This window comes from Hyperolius riggenbachi, chromosome 8 (genome assembly GCF_040937935.1).
Source record: "Hyperolius riggenbachi isolate aHypRig1 chromosome 8, aHypRig1.pri, whole genome shotgun sequence".
Taxonomy (NCBI): domain Eukaryota; kingdom Metazoa; phylum Chordata; class Amphibia; order Anura; family Hyperoliidae; genus Hyperolius; species Hyperolius riggenbachi.
In genome coordinates this window covers 170,201,246-170,220,816 of record NC_090653.1, presented here as the reverse complement: position 1 = coordinate 170,220,816, position 19,571 = coordinate 170,201,246, and the positions used below count along the sequence as shown (strand labels likewise).

The 19,571-nt window shown below is 41.6% G+C and overlaps 1 protein-coding gene across 2 annotated transcripts in view; it reads right to left on the bottom strand.

Moving 5' to 3' along the window:
* The window catches only part of OPHN1 (oligophrenin 1), a 331,531-nt gene that overhangs the window by 33,216 nt on the left and 278,744 nt on the right, over positions 1–19,571 (bottom strand). For both annotated transcript variants that reach the window (XM_068247665.1, XM_068247666.1), the window contains one exon: positions 11,314–11,583. In XM_068247665.1, the coding sequence (XP_068103766.1) occupies positions 11,314–11,583 (270 nt within the window). The remainder of the gene's footprint in view (positions 1–11,313; positions 11,584–19,571) is intronic.

Below are 19,571 nucleotides of genomic sequence, written 5' to 3'. Positions count from 1 at the left end.
TTCAGGCCCCGTTCACATGTAAAAAGGCAAAACGGGAGCAATTTGCAGCGAGTGATTTTACCACGATTAACGCAGTAAAAAAAAATTAAAATCACTAGACATTCCAACGTGAACGCTGTCAGCGCTTTGTAAGCTATGTACCGCGATTGCTCCAGAATCGCCCAGAAAATGCTGCAGGTAACACGTTTGCGATTGGAGCTAATCGCAAAACACCCTCGATCGGCACCAATCGTGGCAGTGAGAACACTGCCATAGGATAACAAAGCACTAGTGCTTTAAAAAGAGCTAGCACTTTTGCGATTAGTGGGAATTGCCCGCTAATCACACAAGTGTGAATGGGCTCTAAGCTACAGCGGTGTGTTTATGGTTGGATAAATAGCAATACAAGCTTTGAAATTTTAACAGTAGCTATACAAGTCTGCTATCACTAAGGCCCGGTTCACACTTGCGGTGGCCCTCCGGAATCGCCGTGCCGGAGCCGCACCGCCTGCAGAACGGATGGAACGGACGCACGGCATAGCAATTAAAGCCTATGCGTCCGTTCACATGGGTCCGTTCTGCAGAACCGGAGCCGGACCGGATCCGGGCCGGATCCGGACTCCGGCCTCCGTTCCAACATGCGCTATTTTTTCATCCGGCCCCTCCGGCAGCCGTATCCGGGGCGGAGCCGGACTGCACCATCCGGCCAATACAAACAAATGGGAACCGGAGGCCGCACAACACACTGGCTGAGAAATCCGGATGTTCTACCCCACTTCCTATGCGGATTTTTGCGGCGATATTGGCTGGGGACACATGGGCAAGCATTTTGGAGTGGAGCAGCACGAGCTGGAGGTGTTGGCAGGATGTTGGCAGCATGTCGGAGGTGGAGGTGAGTGCTAAACAGCAGAGGGCCTGATTCCACAGGTCCCCCTTCTGCTGACCTCCCAGACCCCAACATTTTTTTTTTTTTTTACGTTAACTTTGCCAAACGGATCCGGATCGCATCCTGATTACCACCTGATGCAACCTGACCGGATCCGGATCGGATCCGGATCAGAACCGTACGGTTCCGATCCGGATCCGGTCCGGATCCGGTCAGGTCATCCGGTCCGTTTGGCAAACAACCGCTAATGTGAACCGGGCCTTACAGATTTATACCCCAAATAGAGCACAGCATAATGTTACAAATATACTGTAATTTATTCTCCATTTCAAAATGTTTAGTGTAATTTTTGAAGACATTTAGATCGAATAACAGTACCGCAGTACAACTACAAATCATAGAAGTGACAATAACAAATGTATACCAATAATTACACCTAGTTATATTCGCATTGTGCTTTGTGCCAAGATTAAATGTAAAGCAACAGGAGGTATTATACGGTTATTTATGCTACCAAAAATCATGCTGACTACTGGAAAAAGTGAAGAAAGATACGCACTGAAATCACATATGGCTGTGGCAAAAATAGGCTCTCTTCCCTGCAGCTGTAAAACATTTAGATAGGGTCCATTTCATGCTGATTTTCACACTAAGACATATTTAGATACATCCCATTATATCTGGCAGGTCTACATTCAGTGGTTTGGGCCAGAACGTAGCATATTTCATGTTGTGTAATGGTTCTTGTGCCCACACTTCCCTTAGCTACTGGTAATATTTGTACCTGTCTTCCACATGTAAAACAGTCCAAGGATAGGTTTGCACACCAGCTTCTCCAATAAGCAAAAGTGTAATTTATTTCACCATTGTCTGCACTTATCTGAGGAAGGGGACCCTTAGTGGCCGCGAAACAATTGTCATGCATAGTGTTGACGCATTATGGTGAAATAAATTAAACTTTTGCTTATTGGAGAAGCTGATGTGCGAACCTATCCTTGGACTGTTTGGAATTACAATTGATGTTGCTTCGCATCTAAGGTTCAGCACCCTTAATATATACGGAAAGGTGTGCCGCTCCTAACTCTACGACTGCATCGTCTTCCACATGTGGTCTGTATCCTTCTTCATCAGTAATCACAGTATTACCTTCTCACATCTTTTATTTCCTCTGCGTCATCGGTATGCACTTTACATACATAAAGTTTGAACATGTGTTCTAATAACTACTAAGCCTTATTGCAATACTGTGCATGAATTACAGTTATTAGGTGATGATCCAAAATAAACTGTAGCGTAACATGCACTAGAGGCCTGCGCGGGTCCAATTTTTCATACCCGCACCCGACCCGCTACCCGCACCTGACCAACAATCCACTTTCAGGTGAATTGGATACCTGCACCCGACCCGCACCCTCAGACCAACTACCCGACCAGCAATCCGCTTTTTCCATTTTCTTCTAAAGTGCATATTTAAAGCAACTTTGGGGAGCTGTAAAGTAAATTAATCCTTTTTTTTATACACAAACCAAATCCAAAGAAGTGTTTTAAAGAATTTTTTTTTACTCTTCTTAAAATCAATAAAACCGAGAAATAACAGTCCTGCTCAAACAACAAATAGCAGAGCACCCACATTCCTGTCCCTGTATGCTGTTCCTCATCTACACTACATCTAGTGGAATTGTCCTGCCCCCCTGGCCACTGCACACTTGGAGACGTAGTACATTAATGTAATCACAGGAGATGTAGGCACATTAATGTACTACATCTCCCAGTATGCATTGTGGTGACCAGGGTGACACTTCCACTGCTGCAACTATGAGTTGCAAGGCATAGACACTGCTTCCAGGCTCATGTAAATAATTTTCAGATGTAAGGGTGTATATACACACACAATCTTGATCCTCCATGTAGTATGAGGCCAATCAAAATTGTGTGTGTGCATGCACCCAAAGTGCAATTACTTCTGTTAGAACCTTTATTTGATAATGATGAGCTACTGCTGAATGAAGGTGCTTGGCAGATCTACCTGTGCAAAAACGTGTAGGCTTAAGAAGAAATATTAGGTGCCAAAATTAACTTGTCTTGTAACAATGTGGATACGAGTGTGTGCGATTAGGTGGACTAGGCTTTGCATCTTGTGGTTATAACGACCATGAGCAAATTGAGTAGGTAATCTCTCATACTACATGGGAGATGTAATATTGGGAAATAATTGGCCAATCCAAATTGGATGTGTATATACACCCTAAATTATCTTTTCTTCTTTACAGTAGCTCAACAGCAAAATAAACGGTAATTCATTAAGAAAATCAGGATTGCACAAGAGTACAAAAAGGCTTTTAAGCAAGGAGAACAAATATACTGTATATGCACACCTACTCAGGACTTACCAATCAGAATGAAAGTTAATTGGAGCAGATTTATCACAACCAAAAGAAAATAAAAAGCAGCACACACATCAATTGTTTCAATTTTGCAATAGATTTCCCTCCATTTTGCATGCACTTGAGTTGATAAATCTGCCCCATTGTCTTGTACATGTGTTATAATAAAATCCTGTATTTAATTATTCTTGTCATGTGCAGCAAACACATACCTGCGTGTGCTAGGTGGCTGTGGATGCAGCTACACTGTCTGCCAGCAGATCTTGTCACATGTGCATGTGCTTCTGTGCCTCCTCCCTCCAGCTTTAGAGAACATGCCAGAACATTCTCTAGTTCTTGTCCTATCAAATATCCCCAGTCACTAACAGAGCTTTCCTATCAAACCTTTTCCTCTAACAGAGCATGCCCCAGTGATTTCTGGTCATCCATGAAAAACACATATTCAATCTCACACTGGCATGTTCCCAGTTTTATGCACTAGTATTATTATTATTGATTTATAAAGCGCCGACATATTCTGTAGCGCTGTACAAAGTAAGAAACAAACATGGGGTACATAATAATACAGACAATGGTGTACACCAATATACACGATACATAATTAGTGAAAAAATGATACAAAATATAGAATTGGTAATGACAGTGATAAAAGTAACATGATTAATAAAATGTATAAAGATTTCCAAGACACAAAAGGGGGAGAGAGCCCTGCCCTTGCGAGCTTACAATCTAAAGGGAATGGGGGGAAAACAAGAGGAGGGGTAGTATACGATAAAATATATAGAGGCAGTGTGTTTTAGGATACCTACTAGGAGTGCAATTTGGTCTTAGGACAAAGGGAAGTGGCCTAAGGTAGCGCATATGCTTGTCGGAACAAATTAGTTTTTAGAGAGCATTTAAAGGTAACAAAGGTTGGCAAGTGACGGATGTGTTGTGGGAGGGCATTCCAGAGGAGGGGTGAAGCGCATGCAAAATCTTGTAAACGTGATTGTGAGGAGGTGATTCTAGGTCAGGACAACAGAAGATCATGTGCAGATCTGAGATTGCGATTGGGTTTGTATCATTATCCTTCATCTTAACATTTTAAAATTAGTAATATCAATTTAAAGGATGGGAATAATATTTAGAGTCAAACACATTTTTTAGCAGATAATTATTAACATAGAAAGAGGGACAAAGTCCCAAAAGAGGGACAAATGAGGAGGAAAGAGGGACAAATGAGGAAAGAGTGACAGGGCTCCCAAAGAGGGACAGTTGGGAGCTATGGGGGAAGGTGTCGCTCCTGCCGCCGGCCGTTAGCCCAGCGATCAATGAAAGGGATTTAGATCCCTTTCATTTCAAAGCCACCCGCAGAAAAGCCGTCAGCGTCTCATCAGACGCTGCGGTTTTTCTGAGTTTCAAAAAGTTCATTCTTCTTCCTGGAAGCATACGATCACGCTTTCAGAACTTTTTCACTGTGGCCATCTTGTGGTCAAATAGTAAAACTACACACACATCCATTTTTTAATAAATATTTTTTTTTTACATTTATAATTAGCTGTTTACCTCCCACACCAAAAATTACCGACATAAATATGCATGTCAAAGGAGTATATTAATATAATGTTTTAAATTATGGGCTTGTAAATAGTGATGGACGCAAATTGAAAAAATGCACCTTTATTTCCAAATAAAATATTGGCGCCATACATTGTGATAGGGACATAATTTAAATGGTGTAATAAGCGGGACAAATGGGCAAATAAAATACATGGATTTTAATTACGGTACCATGTATTAATTTCAAACTATAATGGCGAAAAACTGAGAAATAATGAATTTTTTCCATTTCTTTCTTATTATTCCTGTTAAAATTGATTTAGAATAAAATAATTCTTAGCAAAATGTATCACCCAAAGAAAGCTTAATTGGTGGCAGAAAAAACAATATATAGACCAATTTATTGTGATGAGTAGTGATAACATTATTGGTAAATGAATGTGAGGTGAAAGCTCAGATGCAAAAAATAAACAACCCTTCGGGCCTAAGTGGTCAAAGATGAGAAACAGTAAACAAGCCAGCAAGAAAGTATTCTGGTGCCAGCATTCATCACAGATTTTGGGAAGGCAAAAGATACAGAATTATCTTATGCTTGCTTTGACTACCCACGACCCGACCGGCACACCCGCTACCCGAATCAATTCAGGTACCCGCAACCGACCCGCATTTCGGGTAACCCGCGGGTACCCGACCCGCTGCAGGCCTCTAACATGCACCTCACTAAATGCTTTCAGAACCTGTTGCTACTTCACAGGTGGGTTCCAAAGCATTGAAGTGGACCTGAACTCAGAACTTCCTCTCTGCTCTAAAATATACCCAACAGCATAATAACCTTTAAAGAAAAATATTTCTTTGTTACATATGATACAAATCCTGCAATAAATCTACATTGTGTCTACTTCCTGCTTTCATGGAAGCAGAAATATTTACAAATTAGCTGCTCTGCCCTGGCAAAAGAAATTCCTGAGCCTGCACAGCTGAGAGATCAAATTACGGTGGTGATTTATCACAGAGGAGGGGGAATTAGATAAGCTAAATACATACAGGGTGCATTTCTCTATGTTTTTCTTCTGTCCTCTGCAAGAGTTCAGGTCCACGTTAAGGGCAGCTGCAAATCAGAGGTTTGAGTCACATCGATGTGGCAATTAACCAGTCACAGTTGTTATATGTGCAGGAGGTACTTGTTATAGGGCTGGTGAACACCAAGAGCGGTTCTGAGCATTTTTAAAAATGCTTGCGCCTTGAAAAGCGTTAGGCTACTGTTTTTCAATGGGATCGAGCACACCAGAGCGATTCATTTTTTCCCCAAACGCAAACTCGGGACCTGCAGCATTTTTGCTGATTTCTGAGGCAATTCAACTTCAATGTTAAAGGGACTCCGAGCTCAGCAAAAAAAGTAAAGTTGTACTCACCAGGGTCTTTCTCCAGCCCAGTGCTGGTCGGGAGGTCCCACGCCGGCGTCCTGGCTCCTCTCCTTCACCCCGCTCCGGTATGGCTGACAGGCCGCAGCCCGGGCGACACTCGGTGGAGTGTCGGGCTGCAGCTTCCGCGTATGACGCGGATTACGTCACACGCCGGCCGCCTCGCGTCATCACGGCGGCCGGCGTGAAAGTACTGCGCATGCGCGATTAAAGCGCGCATGCGCAGTACTTTCACGCCGGCCGCCGTGATGACGCGAGGCGGCCGGCGTGTGACGTAATCCGCGTCATACGCGGAAGCTGCAGCCCGACACTCCACCGAGTGTCGCCCGGGCTGCGGCCTGTCAGCCATACCGGAGCGGGGTGAAGGAGAGGAGCCAGGACGCCGGCGTGGGACCTCCCGACCAGCACTGGGCTGGAGAAAGACCCTGGTGAGTACAACTTTACTTTTTTTGCTGAGCTCGGAGTCCCTTTAAGCATAGGAAAGTGGAAAATCGCTCTGAAAAGCTGTACTGTAACAAAATCTAAAAAACGCTTGACATAACGCTCCAAAAACCGCTAGGCATACTTAGAAAATCGCTTGGCACAGGCGTAGAATCGCCCTAAAAAAATAACTTCAACAACGATAAGCGTTTGCTTTTAAGCTGGCAGTTTTTGGTGTGCACTGGCCCATAGAGTAGCGCTGCAAAGACAGTGGCTCCCACTGCCAGCTCTGCCCACTCAGGCTCCCACACCCTCTCTGCAATTACCATTAAAAACAAAAAGATCGCTCAGCAGTGCTGCGTCCAGCTCGCTCAATGAACGTCACAGGTCAGGCTCCGCCAAATGTTCTATGGCAACTCATCAGGTAGCCTGAGTGGGGAGAGCTGGCAGCGGGAGCCACTGTCTTTGCAGGGAGGCAAAGCTGGTCTGGCATGGCAGATTCATCTAGCCCATCTACGCTGCTTACCGACTTTTAAAGTACCTGGACATTTTAACTTTTAATAAAAGTCAAAAAAGGTATTTTTACGCTATCTGAAGCATTTATTTTTGTGAGGTGTGCTGGAGGACTACTCTAAGAGCAAAAGGAGGCCCAAAAGAGGAGTTTGCAAGAGAGGCAAGAGGTGGCTATATACCCAGACTGCGCAGATAGACCCTGTGGGTCTTTGGATCCGTGAGCAGTTTACCTTAAAGGATACCACAACTGAAATGTGACATAATGAGATAGACATGTGTATGTACAGTGCCTAGCACACAGATAACTATGCTGTGTTCCTTTTTTTCTTTCTCTGCCTGAAAGAGTTAAATATCAGGTATGTAAGTGGCTGACTCAGTCCTTACTCAGACAGGAAGTGACTACAGTGTGACCCTCACTAATAAGAAATTCCAACTATAAAACACCTTCCTAGCAGAAAATGGCTTCTGAGAAAGAGGTAAAAAAGGGGAATTTCTTATCACTGTAGTCACTTCCTGTCTGAGTCAGGACTGAGTCAGCCACTCAGACACATGTCTATCTCATTATGTCACATTTCAGTTGTGGTATCCTTTAAGGGGGCAGCACTTGGTGTAAGTAATCTCCCAGGTGGATGATTGTGCTGTGCCCCATTTTTTAGTTTGATTTATGCACCTGAGAAGTCACCAAACATCATTGAGCGCTACTCTTATAACAACTACCTATGCTTTTTCCTGAACTGTGACTGTGAGAGCCCAACCAACGGTTGAAATACACCCCCCTCTCCTGCAGAAATTGTCTGCTGACAGGGGAGGGCATTTCCATCATTTATGTTGGATGATTTATGTCATATCGTTTTTATTCTAGTTACATTTACGACTTAACTGAGTGAGTGCTCTAAATCATTTTCTTTGAGATATGTGCAGGAGGACAACAGATACTGTTGCAACCCCTGTTCTCTCATCAGACGACATCTAGTGAAAGAAAACAGACTGCTGGGAAAGAGGCCCTGTTACTTAGTGTAAAAAAATCCCTACTAATTAAAAAAAAAGAAATCTAATAAAAATAAAATGATTCTACACACTTCTGGCGATTAACTAAAATTAATTGAATGAATAGATGTAATCTTCTTTCTGTATTCCAGTGTTTAGGACACCCAGCCACCACAACCCACGCCAGTGCAAACTCACCAGATGTTCTGACAGAACATGGTCATAGATCGCTTATATAGAATCCATGCCTGTCCGGTGAAATAAGATTCCTGCCGGTATTTCACCATCAGCCCCTACAGACCAGACAGGCTGCAATTCTACGTGAGGAGCAATCTATGACAGTGTTCTGTCAGTACATCTGGTTAGTTTGCACCTGCTTGGGGTGTGGTGACTCCCCACCCTATCTATGTCCTGAACACTGGAATACAAGGAAGGAAGATTCACCAGAAATGCATAGAACGGTGTTGATAAGTGGTTTGAGCCTCATTGTTGTGCGGGCAGCCATCCTGATTTTGGTCCAACTTTTAGGGCTCAGCCACACTATAAGCGCTTTTCTGAGCGCTTGTGATTGATTAGCGTACGCGGTGATTTTTACTGCAATTGTAGTGAAAGTGAATGGGAATGATTTTTAAAAAGTGCTCAGAAAGCACTAATCAATCACACGCACTCAGAAAAGCACTTATAGTGTGGCTGAGCCCTCAGTGTACAAAAACTCCATAGACCAAGGGTAAAATTATAAAATAATACATGTTAATTCTTCTTGTCATGTCGAAGTGAAACAAACTTAATTTTTTTTAAAACTATGTAAACTATGCAAGAGTCCTGGTCAAAAAACATGTCACACTTACTGAAAAACAAAAAGTGATATAGTATTGAGGTGCTTGCACTAGTTGTACTAAAGTGGTTTTAAGCCATCAACGGGGTGGGTAAGCACCATCAATTATAACAGCTCAATTAAATGCATGGTAACTAATTTGTGTGCCGAAGGGATCACAAGATAATGCACAATTCTCTCCCCCCCCCCCCCCCCCCAAAAAAAAAGAAAAAAAAGAGAAAAGTAGATCCCACAGGACCACACCACACAGATATGTGTCAATACTTATACTACATACCTGTTTGGTGCGGTCCTGTAGTATCTACTTTTTTTTGTGTGTGTGTTGTGCATCAGCATTATCTATGCATCATCATCTATGCATCATCATTTCTAGGTCTGTTTTCTCATGTGTGTTCTTCTTTCTTGATTTAAGAACTGATGACGTAGTGTATTACACATGGAACAAGCAATATTTTATATATTATTATGACTTATGACTTGGTCTTGAGCATAGGCTTAAAAAGAAACTCCAGTGACAAATAGTAGAATACACTTAAATATTCAGGCTACACACTTACATTAATTATCCTGGTTTCAGATTCAGAATCACTTCCTTTATATATATATATATATATATATATATATATATAATGTTGTCTATTTGTATGTAGTCCACCCTCCCAGTGGTGTTCAGCCTAGGCTGTTTATTATGCAAAACATCTCCCAGTGCACTCACAAAAAATAAGCTATTTTATTCATTACACAACACTTAGTAAAGTTTCACTTTAAGGTGCCCAATAATGATACAATTTGGTATGCACAATCTCACCAAATATAAGTAGCTGAAGGGTAAACGGAGTGAATATACTTTGCATGGATATGTTAGTTAGTCCTTCATTTTACACAGAAGTGGTAAGATTGTACGGTCAAGATTGTATAATTAATAGGCACCTTTAAAATTAAGGCCCCTTGCACACTTGTAGATTGCGTTGCACCGCGGTGCACTTCCCCGCCGGAAGGGCCATGTAAGTCCATGGAGACTTGCACAGATTGCGCAGTGCGACACAGTTTCAAAATTGCCGCAATCCTGATGCAAAGTCAGCAACGCGTTACCGCTTAATCTGTGCCTAACGCACGGATTATGCAGTAATGCAAGCCAATGGACGATGCAGTGAGTGTGCACGATGAGAGCATGGTGCGACACGGCGCACATGCGCGGACCAACAGGAATACTTCCTGCCTAGCAAGGAGTACGTCACTAGCTGGGGGCGGGCCTATGCACTGCACCGTGGCACAGGGTCATATGAAGCTTAGTGTAAAACTGGCCTGATACAAACAATGTTATCTGTGGCAAGAAAATACTACACTATTATTTTAATTAGCAATGTGATTTGGTAGTATGGGCATGTACTGTGTTAATTCAGGTAAAATGGCATCTTACTTGACAAACTCACTTTAAAGGAAACATGTAGGGAAAAAGTGCATAATTTGGGTACTTACCTCAGGAGAGGATAGCCTCTGGATCCTCCAGAGGATATCCCCGGTCCTCCTCCTGTTCCAGTGCTGTCCCCGTTCGTTAACTAAAGATGCATGGACCTGATAGAGATTTGGCAGAAAAAGCAGAGCGTGATCAGGTCCGTGCTTCTACGCGAGCCGCCAGCGCAGTAGCATGGACCCAATCGGGCTTGGCTTTTCCACAAAAGTTTGATTGGGTACGAGTTACTGCACAAGTACAGGGTGGCCACATTTTGGGGTCTCAGCGCTGGAACAGGCTGGCAGAGGAGGACCTTGGAGTTAAGTATCTAAATTTGTGCATTGCAAACCTCACAGGTTTGCTTTAAGTTTTTCATATCCAACTTAATTCTTCAGTTATAAAATGCAATCGACTAATTACTTAACAACAATGAATAATAAAAGTGAAGAAAGACTAGCATTCACATTAAAAACAGACAGTGTTTTACCAAAAGGACAATATTAGTGAAACAGTCATTCCTGTGATAGTAGGTGAATAAAATCCACAATACACTTCATGTCAAGTAAATGCTCAGAAATGGCATTTTTCAGTATCTGACAGCTCTGTGTGTCACCTCAGCTGCTGTCAATTTCTTCCAGAGTACAACAGTTAGCTCTGTCTAAATAATTGACAGGTTATCAACTCTACACACAAGAGTAAAGGCTGTCAGGTGGAGGAGACCAAGTGAAGAGGGGAATTTCTATCTCCATTAACATCTCTGCCACATTCTGACTAGTTCCCAGATAGGGAAAAGTAGCATTTCTAAGCATGTAACACAAAGTATACAAAAGCAGTTCATACTGCTTCTATTATACAAATAACTACAGAGCATGTTAAAGTAATGAGCTGAATCTCACCTTCTCTGGGACGGACAAGAGGCCGCTTGGCATACAGAGGAGAGGATTTGTTGGGCACAGAGTATAAAGGTTGATCCCCATTAATGCAGGTTGCATTGCTCCTCGCCCCTTTGTCTTGCATCATGGAGACCATCTTGGCAACATCCACCTCAGAACTCGGATCTCCAGAACTTTGTACATCTACTCGAGGCACTAGCTTCTTTCGTTGTAAAGGGAGTGGGTAGTCAGTATTTGTGATTACACCATTTCCATTCTGGGTAAAGCTGTCATCTGAAAAAGAACACAAAGTACTTCATAACCTTTTATTCTTCCTAAACTGAATTTTGTAACACAGCTACAAACTGCCAACTGTTGTATTTTGGTGCCAGAAATAGTACTGAGAAATCAAGTATATTTATTTTCTGCCTCACATGGCTAAGAATGTTATTTCTGATCCTGCACTTAATTGAGGACTTTGAGTCATTCATTGGCATTAGGTTGGTGGCAGCATATAACCAACAGGAAATATTGCAGTCATGTTGTATGATATACATGCTATGCAATTAGAAGTGGGCAGACACACTGCAACATTTATATTCTTATTTAGACAGGTCTTCTTCTGCATTGTCATGTACACTTGCCAAAATATAGCTGCAGTTACACATAAAAGTTCAACAGTTCAATCAAAAACTAAAATCAATTAAATAAAAAAACAAACCTCCCTGGGCAGTTGTTTTGTTCTATTAAGAACCTAAAAATTATCAATCAAAATCAAGTGAAAACTGAAACGGATCGCACTGAAAAATGTGTCTGGTCTGTTTTATGAACAAGTCTGCCTCATTAATGTGAATGTGTCCAACCCTCTCAGACTAGAAATAAGAGTCATGCTCAGAGAAGCTGCTCAGACCTGAAAATATTCCAGTGTATCCTGAATGATTAGGTCATTAACTGAATATAAATGGACTATGGAAAGTGGGAGACCAAGCTAAAGGAGACACGAAGAACAATTACAGAGGTCGCACTACATTTAGGATAAAAATATGTGCAAAGGAGGACATTCTTCTCTACTGTAGAGTTCTGACAGACTTCATCTATCTCCACCATTACAGTTCTCAGCATATAAATCAATTTGCCTGACCTGTGTCTACATTATGAGTGGAATTTGGACAGGGATACAGATTCAGTAGCTCAGCACACTGCTACACAATGCTTCAAAAAATTAGGGGATTTTTAAAATTTATTTTGGCTATTATGATCAGTATGTAATGGTTACGATCGGTAAAGCAGTAAAAATAATATGTACTGTATACGCTACACTATAGCCAATTGTGTCCATACTTGAAAATTGGTAAAATTATTGTAATTTAACATTTTTAACAAACATTTTGGAGATGAAGTTACATGATTAATGTGGGCTGAAAACGCACTGTGTAAGGATATTTGCATGTAAACTGGTTGAATGGTTTAGATGCAGGAGATTTGCTCTGTAAGTTTCCTGCTTTTCACTGGACTAAAAAGTAATAAAACAATTCTCTGACAAGCTGTTCATTGAATATACACTATATGTGGGCAGTTGCCTTATTTTTCATTAACTATTATGTCGGAAAGAGTTCTGCAGTTACCGGAATTTAAAGTGTGAAACTTGCATTTACAAGCTGCTACAGTGAGCTCTCAATGAGCCTGATGCACAAAACTTTACTGTGTACAGATATTGAAGGTAGAGTTTAGCTGATGTTACGCTGTCAGACAATAATGCCTTAAGGTGGCCATACATGCTTAGATTGCCCCCCAATGTAACACCGATCAATCCCTCTCATGCAATCAATTCATACACTGCATACAGATTTAATCTTTTTAATACCAACGCTAAACTTATTGATACAGTGTAACGCTATGGGCCAACAATCTACCACCGTTCCTCCTCTTTGTATGAGCAAACAAAGTTTTCTAACTTATATGATCTGCATTTCAATCGATCTTTTACCAAAAATGTGGCACAGTGTGCTATAGATTTTTGGCAGATTTGATCAGACTAGTCAAAGTGCCAGGGAAAATTGATACGTGTATGGCCTGTATTATGCCTGAAATGTGTATGCATTATGTGCGCAAAGAAAGTTACACTATGCATAATTTCCACTTTACATGCGTTTGTTGCACACTTTAAAATGTAGTGTATCAGGCCCAATATGAAGTCCAAACACCTGCCAACACCAGATAAGAATGCCATGATAAAGGCAGCCATATATTACAAGACACTTTAAATTAGAGGTAAGATAAAAACATTGAATCTGATGAAAACATTAGCTCACTCCTAATCAATATCTTACTGAAACACTGAGCATTAATTGGGAATTACTCAGGAATGACTGTTCTTTGGAGATTGCACTCTCAGCCACTGTAACCTGACTGAGAGATGTAGATCTCTCTCTTGTGCCTATGCCTTTTCTGCCCATTTGTGATAAATGGTGAAAGTTTGTTCAGTAATTTGGTAGAAGCATGAAAAGTATGTTTCCTTCAACTTAAGGTCCAGAAATACACTTAGGCATTCAAAATGGAGATACGATACTGAAATGTCTGCTTGCATTCTGAATGACATTGGTTAGAGTAGGGACCAATTCTAAGGAGGAAGCCTTATTTGTTGAAATGGCTTAATGCAAAATAATGCAGTGTTTTGTTAACGAATGCCCCCAATTAATAACTTTAGAGATTTGTTATCATTGCCTGTGACACAGATTGCTGTATGTATTTTATTTTGTGAATGCAAGGTGTTAATACTGATATGTGTTTGATTTGACCACAACTGACTTGACCATTTAGGGTCTCTCCAGGTATGAAACAGTAGAGAAGGCTGAATAATGAAGGTCTTCATAGTACATACTCCCTGCCCAACATGCACTCAAACAAGGCAGAATTTCTTTCAAACCTCATACGCTTGCTCATTTTTCACAGATTATTCCTAAAGCATGATAAGCAGAGGCGGCCTTAAAGTATGCGGGGCCTGGGGCGAGTGTCATATGCGGGGCCTAGAGACACAGATATGTTGGAGTCTACACACACACACACACAGATATGCTATATATATATATATATATATATATATATATATATATATATATATATATATATATATATATATATATATATATACACATACATACACACACACCAGCAGCAAGGAGTTTGTATGTTCTCCCCATGTCTGTGTGGGTTTCCTCCAGGTACTCCGGTTATGAATGAAACAATTAGATTGTGAGCTCCTCTGAGGACCGTCAGTGACATAACTATGTACTCTGTAAAGTGCTGCAGAAGATGTCAGCGCTATATAAATACATAATAATAATATGGTAGGACATTAGACTATGACTATGGTAGGATTAGATTGTGAGCTTTTCTGAGGACAGTCAATGACATGACTATGTACTCTGTAAAGTGCTGCAGAAGCTGTGTGAGGAAAGAAGGGGGGGGGGGGGGGTTCGGACTGCAATATATGATAGAAAAGATTGCACTAGATGGCAGAGAGGGGAGAGGAAAAGATAGAGAATGTGATGGGGAGGAAAGTTTAAAGACAGGAGGTCTCAGCTGAACGTCTATGTTGGGGAGGAAAGACAAGTGAACAATCAGCAGCAGCCCCCATTCCCCCTCCCTCCGGTAATTGATCTTATCTTTATTGCAGCTGTCTGCAGTTATCTTTAGAATTCCTCTTACTTACTGTGAAAGCTTCAAAACTTTTTCAGCATGCTCTTGAATCTCCCGCAGTGTGAGACAAGCAGCCCGGAGGGGAAGGGGGCGTGGCTGCAGGACACACAGCTTCGTAACAGGGAGAGCGGAGGGGGAGGACTCGGGGAGCGACAGGCTGCAGGCATACACGTCACTGTCTGTGTCATCACCTCCCTCTGCCTCCTCACATCCCCGACTGTTAGATACAGCTAATGTGGCCGCCCGCAGCTTCCTGCAGCAATCTCTGAAGCAGGGCTGCCGCGGATGGATAGGGTCTGGCTGTCTGCACGGGTCTCTCAGAGGGTGCGGGGCCCTCTTCAGGTGCGGGGACTGGGGCGATTGCCCCACTTGCCCCCCCCCCCCCCCAAAGGCCGGCTCTGATGATAAGCAGTAGTGCTGAAGAAAGAAATCTACAGTGGATGGATGTCAGTCTGTGGAAAATGTGTAAGACGTTTCATTTGCTGCGGTTTCCATAGACATGGGACTCAATTACACTTATGCTAATAAATCCAACTAGGTCGAGCTAGGAGACATCCAGCTAGGAGACATTGGTTGCTCTCCAGACAGGTGTGTGCTATAAAATCCCCCTGCTGTATGAGAAATGTATAGATATTGTCCACTTAGACATATGTAGCAATGATCAAGGAGTAGCTGCAAGATTTTTTGGGGTTATTTTTGGATTGCATGTTATCTGCATTTAAACCTGGACTATGCATCTGATTGATTATCTCTACTGTCTCAGTGAATTATATCAACATTTTAGCATTATATAGCAGACATGAGCTCTTGCAAGGCTGGAAAGCAACCAATGTCTGTTGAAAGCCTAATCGCTTTGCTGAATTTATTAGCATAAGTGTAATGGGGTTTGCAGGTCTATGGAAACAGCAATAACTTTAGGATGCAAAACTTTCTTAAACATTTTCCACAGACTGACATCCAGCCACTGTATACTGCATCACCTGACAAAGGTCTGTAAGAATTTATGACGGCATGTGTTATAGACAGGTCATCCAAACCATCAGTCAGCCTAAGTAATCTGTTTCTGGACACTTTGATAGGAGTCGCACAAAACAGAAAACTGACCAATGTTACCAAATTCTATCTTTTGGATAGAAATACCTAATTTTTTCAAATTATAATAATCTAGTCCATCCAATCATTGCAAGTGAGTGGCATATTCACAGTCAACTAGTACCTTTCTTGTTATGTGAAGATGCACACTGTTCTCCACATTACATTCACTGCCCAACCATTCAGTTACCAGGCCAAGGTGTGATTACGTACGTGTGTGTGTTGGGGAAGGGGAATTGGACTGCTCCAAGGCAGCTGGATAGAAGTGAAAACAAACAGGATTTAAGCCCGACGAAGGCTGCAAAGCCGAAATCTCGCTTATTCTTATTCTTTTTAGTTGGCCAATAAATTGTATCATCCTGATTTAAAACTTCTTGGATAGCAGTGTAGAACAGGAGTATCATTGAAAAGGAGGAGAAGCATCTGTCACAACTACTGATTTAATTCACATTACTGATCATTGTGTGTATACTATTGAATATATTAGACTTCCCCTTTTACCAGATTCTGTGTTTCTTTATATGCTGACAGTTAAAGAGTTTCTCAGTTCCTGGAGCAGTTTCCCTTACTACTACAATCACTTATAACCTCTCCAGCAAATTACACTCAGAAGTATTTCTCCACTTGTTGCCAGTCCTCTTTCTCTCATAGCATTATGCTCATCTATCACCAAAACTACTTTACTCCGATTACATCCTACATCACAGGAAAGCTTCACCACCTAGACATGATATGCAGCCCTCACCCTTCTTCCTGGCAGACACTGTCACTTTCACACACATTCCATACCAGAGGCGCCAGCTAGAAAAGGCAAGGATCAGTAATTAGTTTTATTTAAGCAGGCTGAATGTCCTCCAGCAGCCACCATGAACACACAAAGAGCACACAGTGATGAGGGGGTGTGTGCTCACAAAAATGTATTCACTGCGTATTGCCAAGAAAGAACTTGCTGCGCTTTTAGAACACCTTTATACAGCAAATGTTTAACTGAAATATATTAAAACAAGTTTTTTTTTTCCACGAAAATGGACTTCCAGATGTACAACCAGTAGCTTTATTTAATAATTCCACAAAGTACTGGATTTCATTGTAAACAGAAGATATATGTCATCACTTCCATCACAAATCCAAGGAACTAATGGTTCATTCCATACTTAAAGGCCAACACTGGGAATCATTTTAAGACAGGACTGTAGATATTTACCCTTGCAGTCCTCTTTAAAAAGAAAGCCATGTGTAAATAATCAGCAAGGGGAGACAGGGCCAGAGACACATTAGACCCCTGGGCTACTCTGCTACTGGGCTGAAGGCCAACCTCTCCCTTGCTCTTGTCTCCTCCAATGCACCATCCAATTGCTGAGTACATAACAGCACCCTTATTGACTGGATAGCAGGTGAGAGGAGGTGGCGAATAGGAGGGGGTCATGCTCTCTCAATTTCAAAATAAAGCAATGCCTTCTTTTTCTAATTAAAGTACCAGATTGTTTCATAAACTAGTGAGAGCAGCATGGCCCTTCGGCAACAAGCATTTCTAGAATGGGTCAATATCAACCGTATTGCAATACAGAGAAAACAAACATGGATACACAAAGATACGGAAAATGGTGTTCAAAAAGTACAGATACCAGTACAAAAATAGAAATGGTAGACAATATACAACTATAAAGTTAGTCATAGTGACAGTTGTATAGTAGTTAACAAAAATGTATGGTTATCTACAAGACACAACATTAAGAGAACTCTGCCCATGTGAGCTTACATAGTTACATAGTTATTTTGGTTGAAAAAAGACATACGTCCATCGAGTTCAACCAGTATAAAGTACAACACCCGCCTGCTCCCTCACATATCCCTGTTGATCCAGAGGAAGGCGAAAAAACCCTTACAAGGCATGGTCCAATTAGCCCCTAAAGGAAAAAATACCTTCCCGACTCCAGATGGCAATCAGATAAAATCCCTGGATCAACATCATTAGGCATTACCTAGCAATTGTAGCCATGGATGTCTTTCAACGCAAGGAAAGCATCTAAGCCCCCTTTAAATGCAGGTATAGAGTTTGCCATAACGACTTCCTGTGGCAATGCATTCCACATCTTAATCACTCTTACTGTAAAGATCCCTTTCCTAAATAAATGGCTAAAACGTTTTTCCTCCATGTGCAGATCATGTCCTCTAGTCCTTTGAGAAGGCCTAGGGACAAAAAGCTCATCCGCCAAGGTATTATATTGCCCTCTGATGTATTTATACATGTTAATTAGATCCCCTCTAAGGCTTCTTTTCTCTAGACTAAATAAACCCGGTTTATCTAACCTTTCTCGATAAGTGAGACCTTCCATCCCACGCATCAATTTTGTTGCTCGTCTCTGCACCTGCTCTAAAACTGCAATATCTTTTTTGTAATGTGGTGCCCAGAACTGAATTCCATATTCCAGATGTGGCCTTACTAGAGAGTTAAACAGGGGCAATATTATGCTAGCATCTCGAGTTTTTATTTCCCTTTTAATGCATCCCAAAATTTTGTTAGCTTTAGCTGCAGCTGCTTGGCATTGAGTACGATTATTTAACTTGTTGTCAATGAGTACTCCTAAGTCCTTCTCCAAGTTTGATGTCCCCAACTGTATCCCATTTATTTTGTATGGTGCTAGACCATTAGTATGTCCAAAATGCATGACCTTACATTTGTCAACATTGAATTTCATCTGCCATGTATGTGCCCATATAGCCATCCTATCCAGATCCTGTTGCAATATGAAAATTTAAAGAAATAGGGAAGAAACAAGAGGTAGGGCAACACATAAGGTTTTCAACCAGGGTTGTTGTATCAGATTATATTGAGGACCTCAGCTTGGCCAGAGTGTGAAAGTGGAACAACCCAAGTTTAGGCGGTATGCTTGTCTGAAAACGTGCATTTTTAGCAGTGTGAATACTTCTGGATTTTAGGGTTTAAAAGTGGTGTAATTTTTTCTCAAGCTTTTAGACCCTGGAAGAAGGAAAAAAAAGTCATACTGCTAGATAGATATGTGCCAACTCTGCACTTCACTCACCTCCCCTGGATCCTCTGTATATTAACTAAGGAATATAGATTAGAAGCTTAAAAATCGATTACAAACACCTGACACCAAAGAAGAAAAGCATACAAAAAACATCTTACAGGCTCCCTGCAATTCCAATTTGCGATTTCGATTTTCCCTAGATACTATTAAAACAAAAAGAAAAACGCAGAAAAAACAGTATTGCATGTAGTGTGCAATAGGCCTCAGTCTGAGGGCTGATGCACACTACAAGAGCTTTTTATACGCTAGAGATTTTAATCCCCCTGGCGGTAATCCCGAGCGTAGCTCGGACTAAAGGTGCGTACACACATGCGACTATAGTCGTTTGAAACGATCGTTCCCTGATCCTTTCAAACGACGATCGTTTGAAAAAAAGCAGCCAATACCATGAAGTCTAACGACGGACGAGCTAGATCGTTCAAAACTAATGATCTAGCT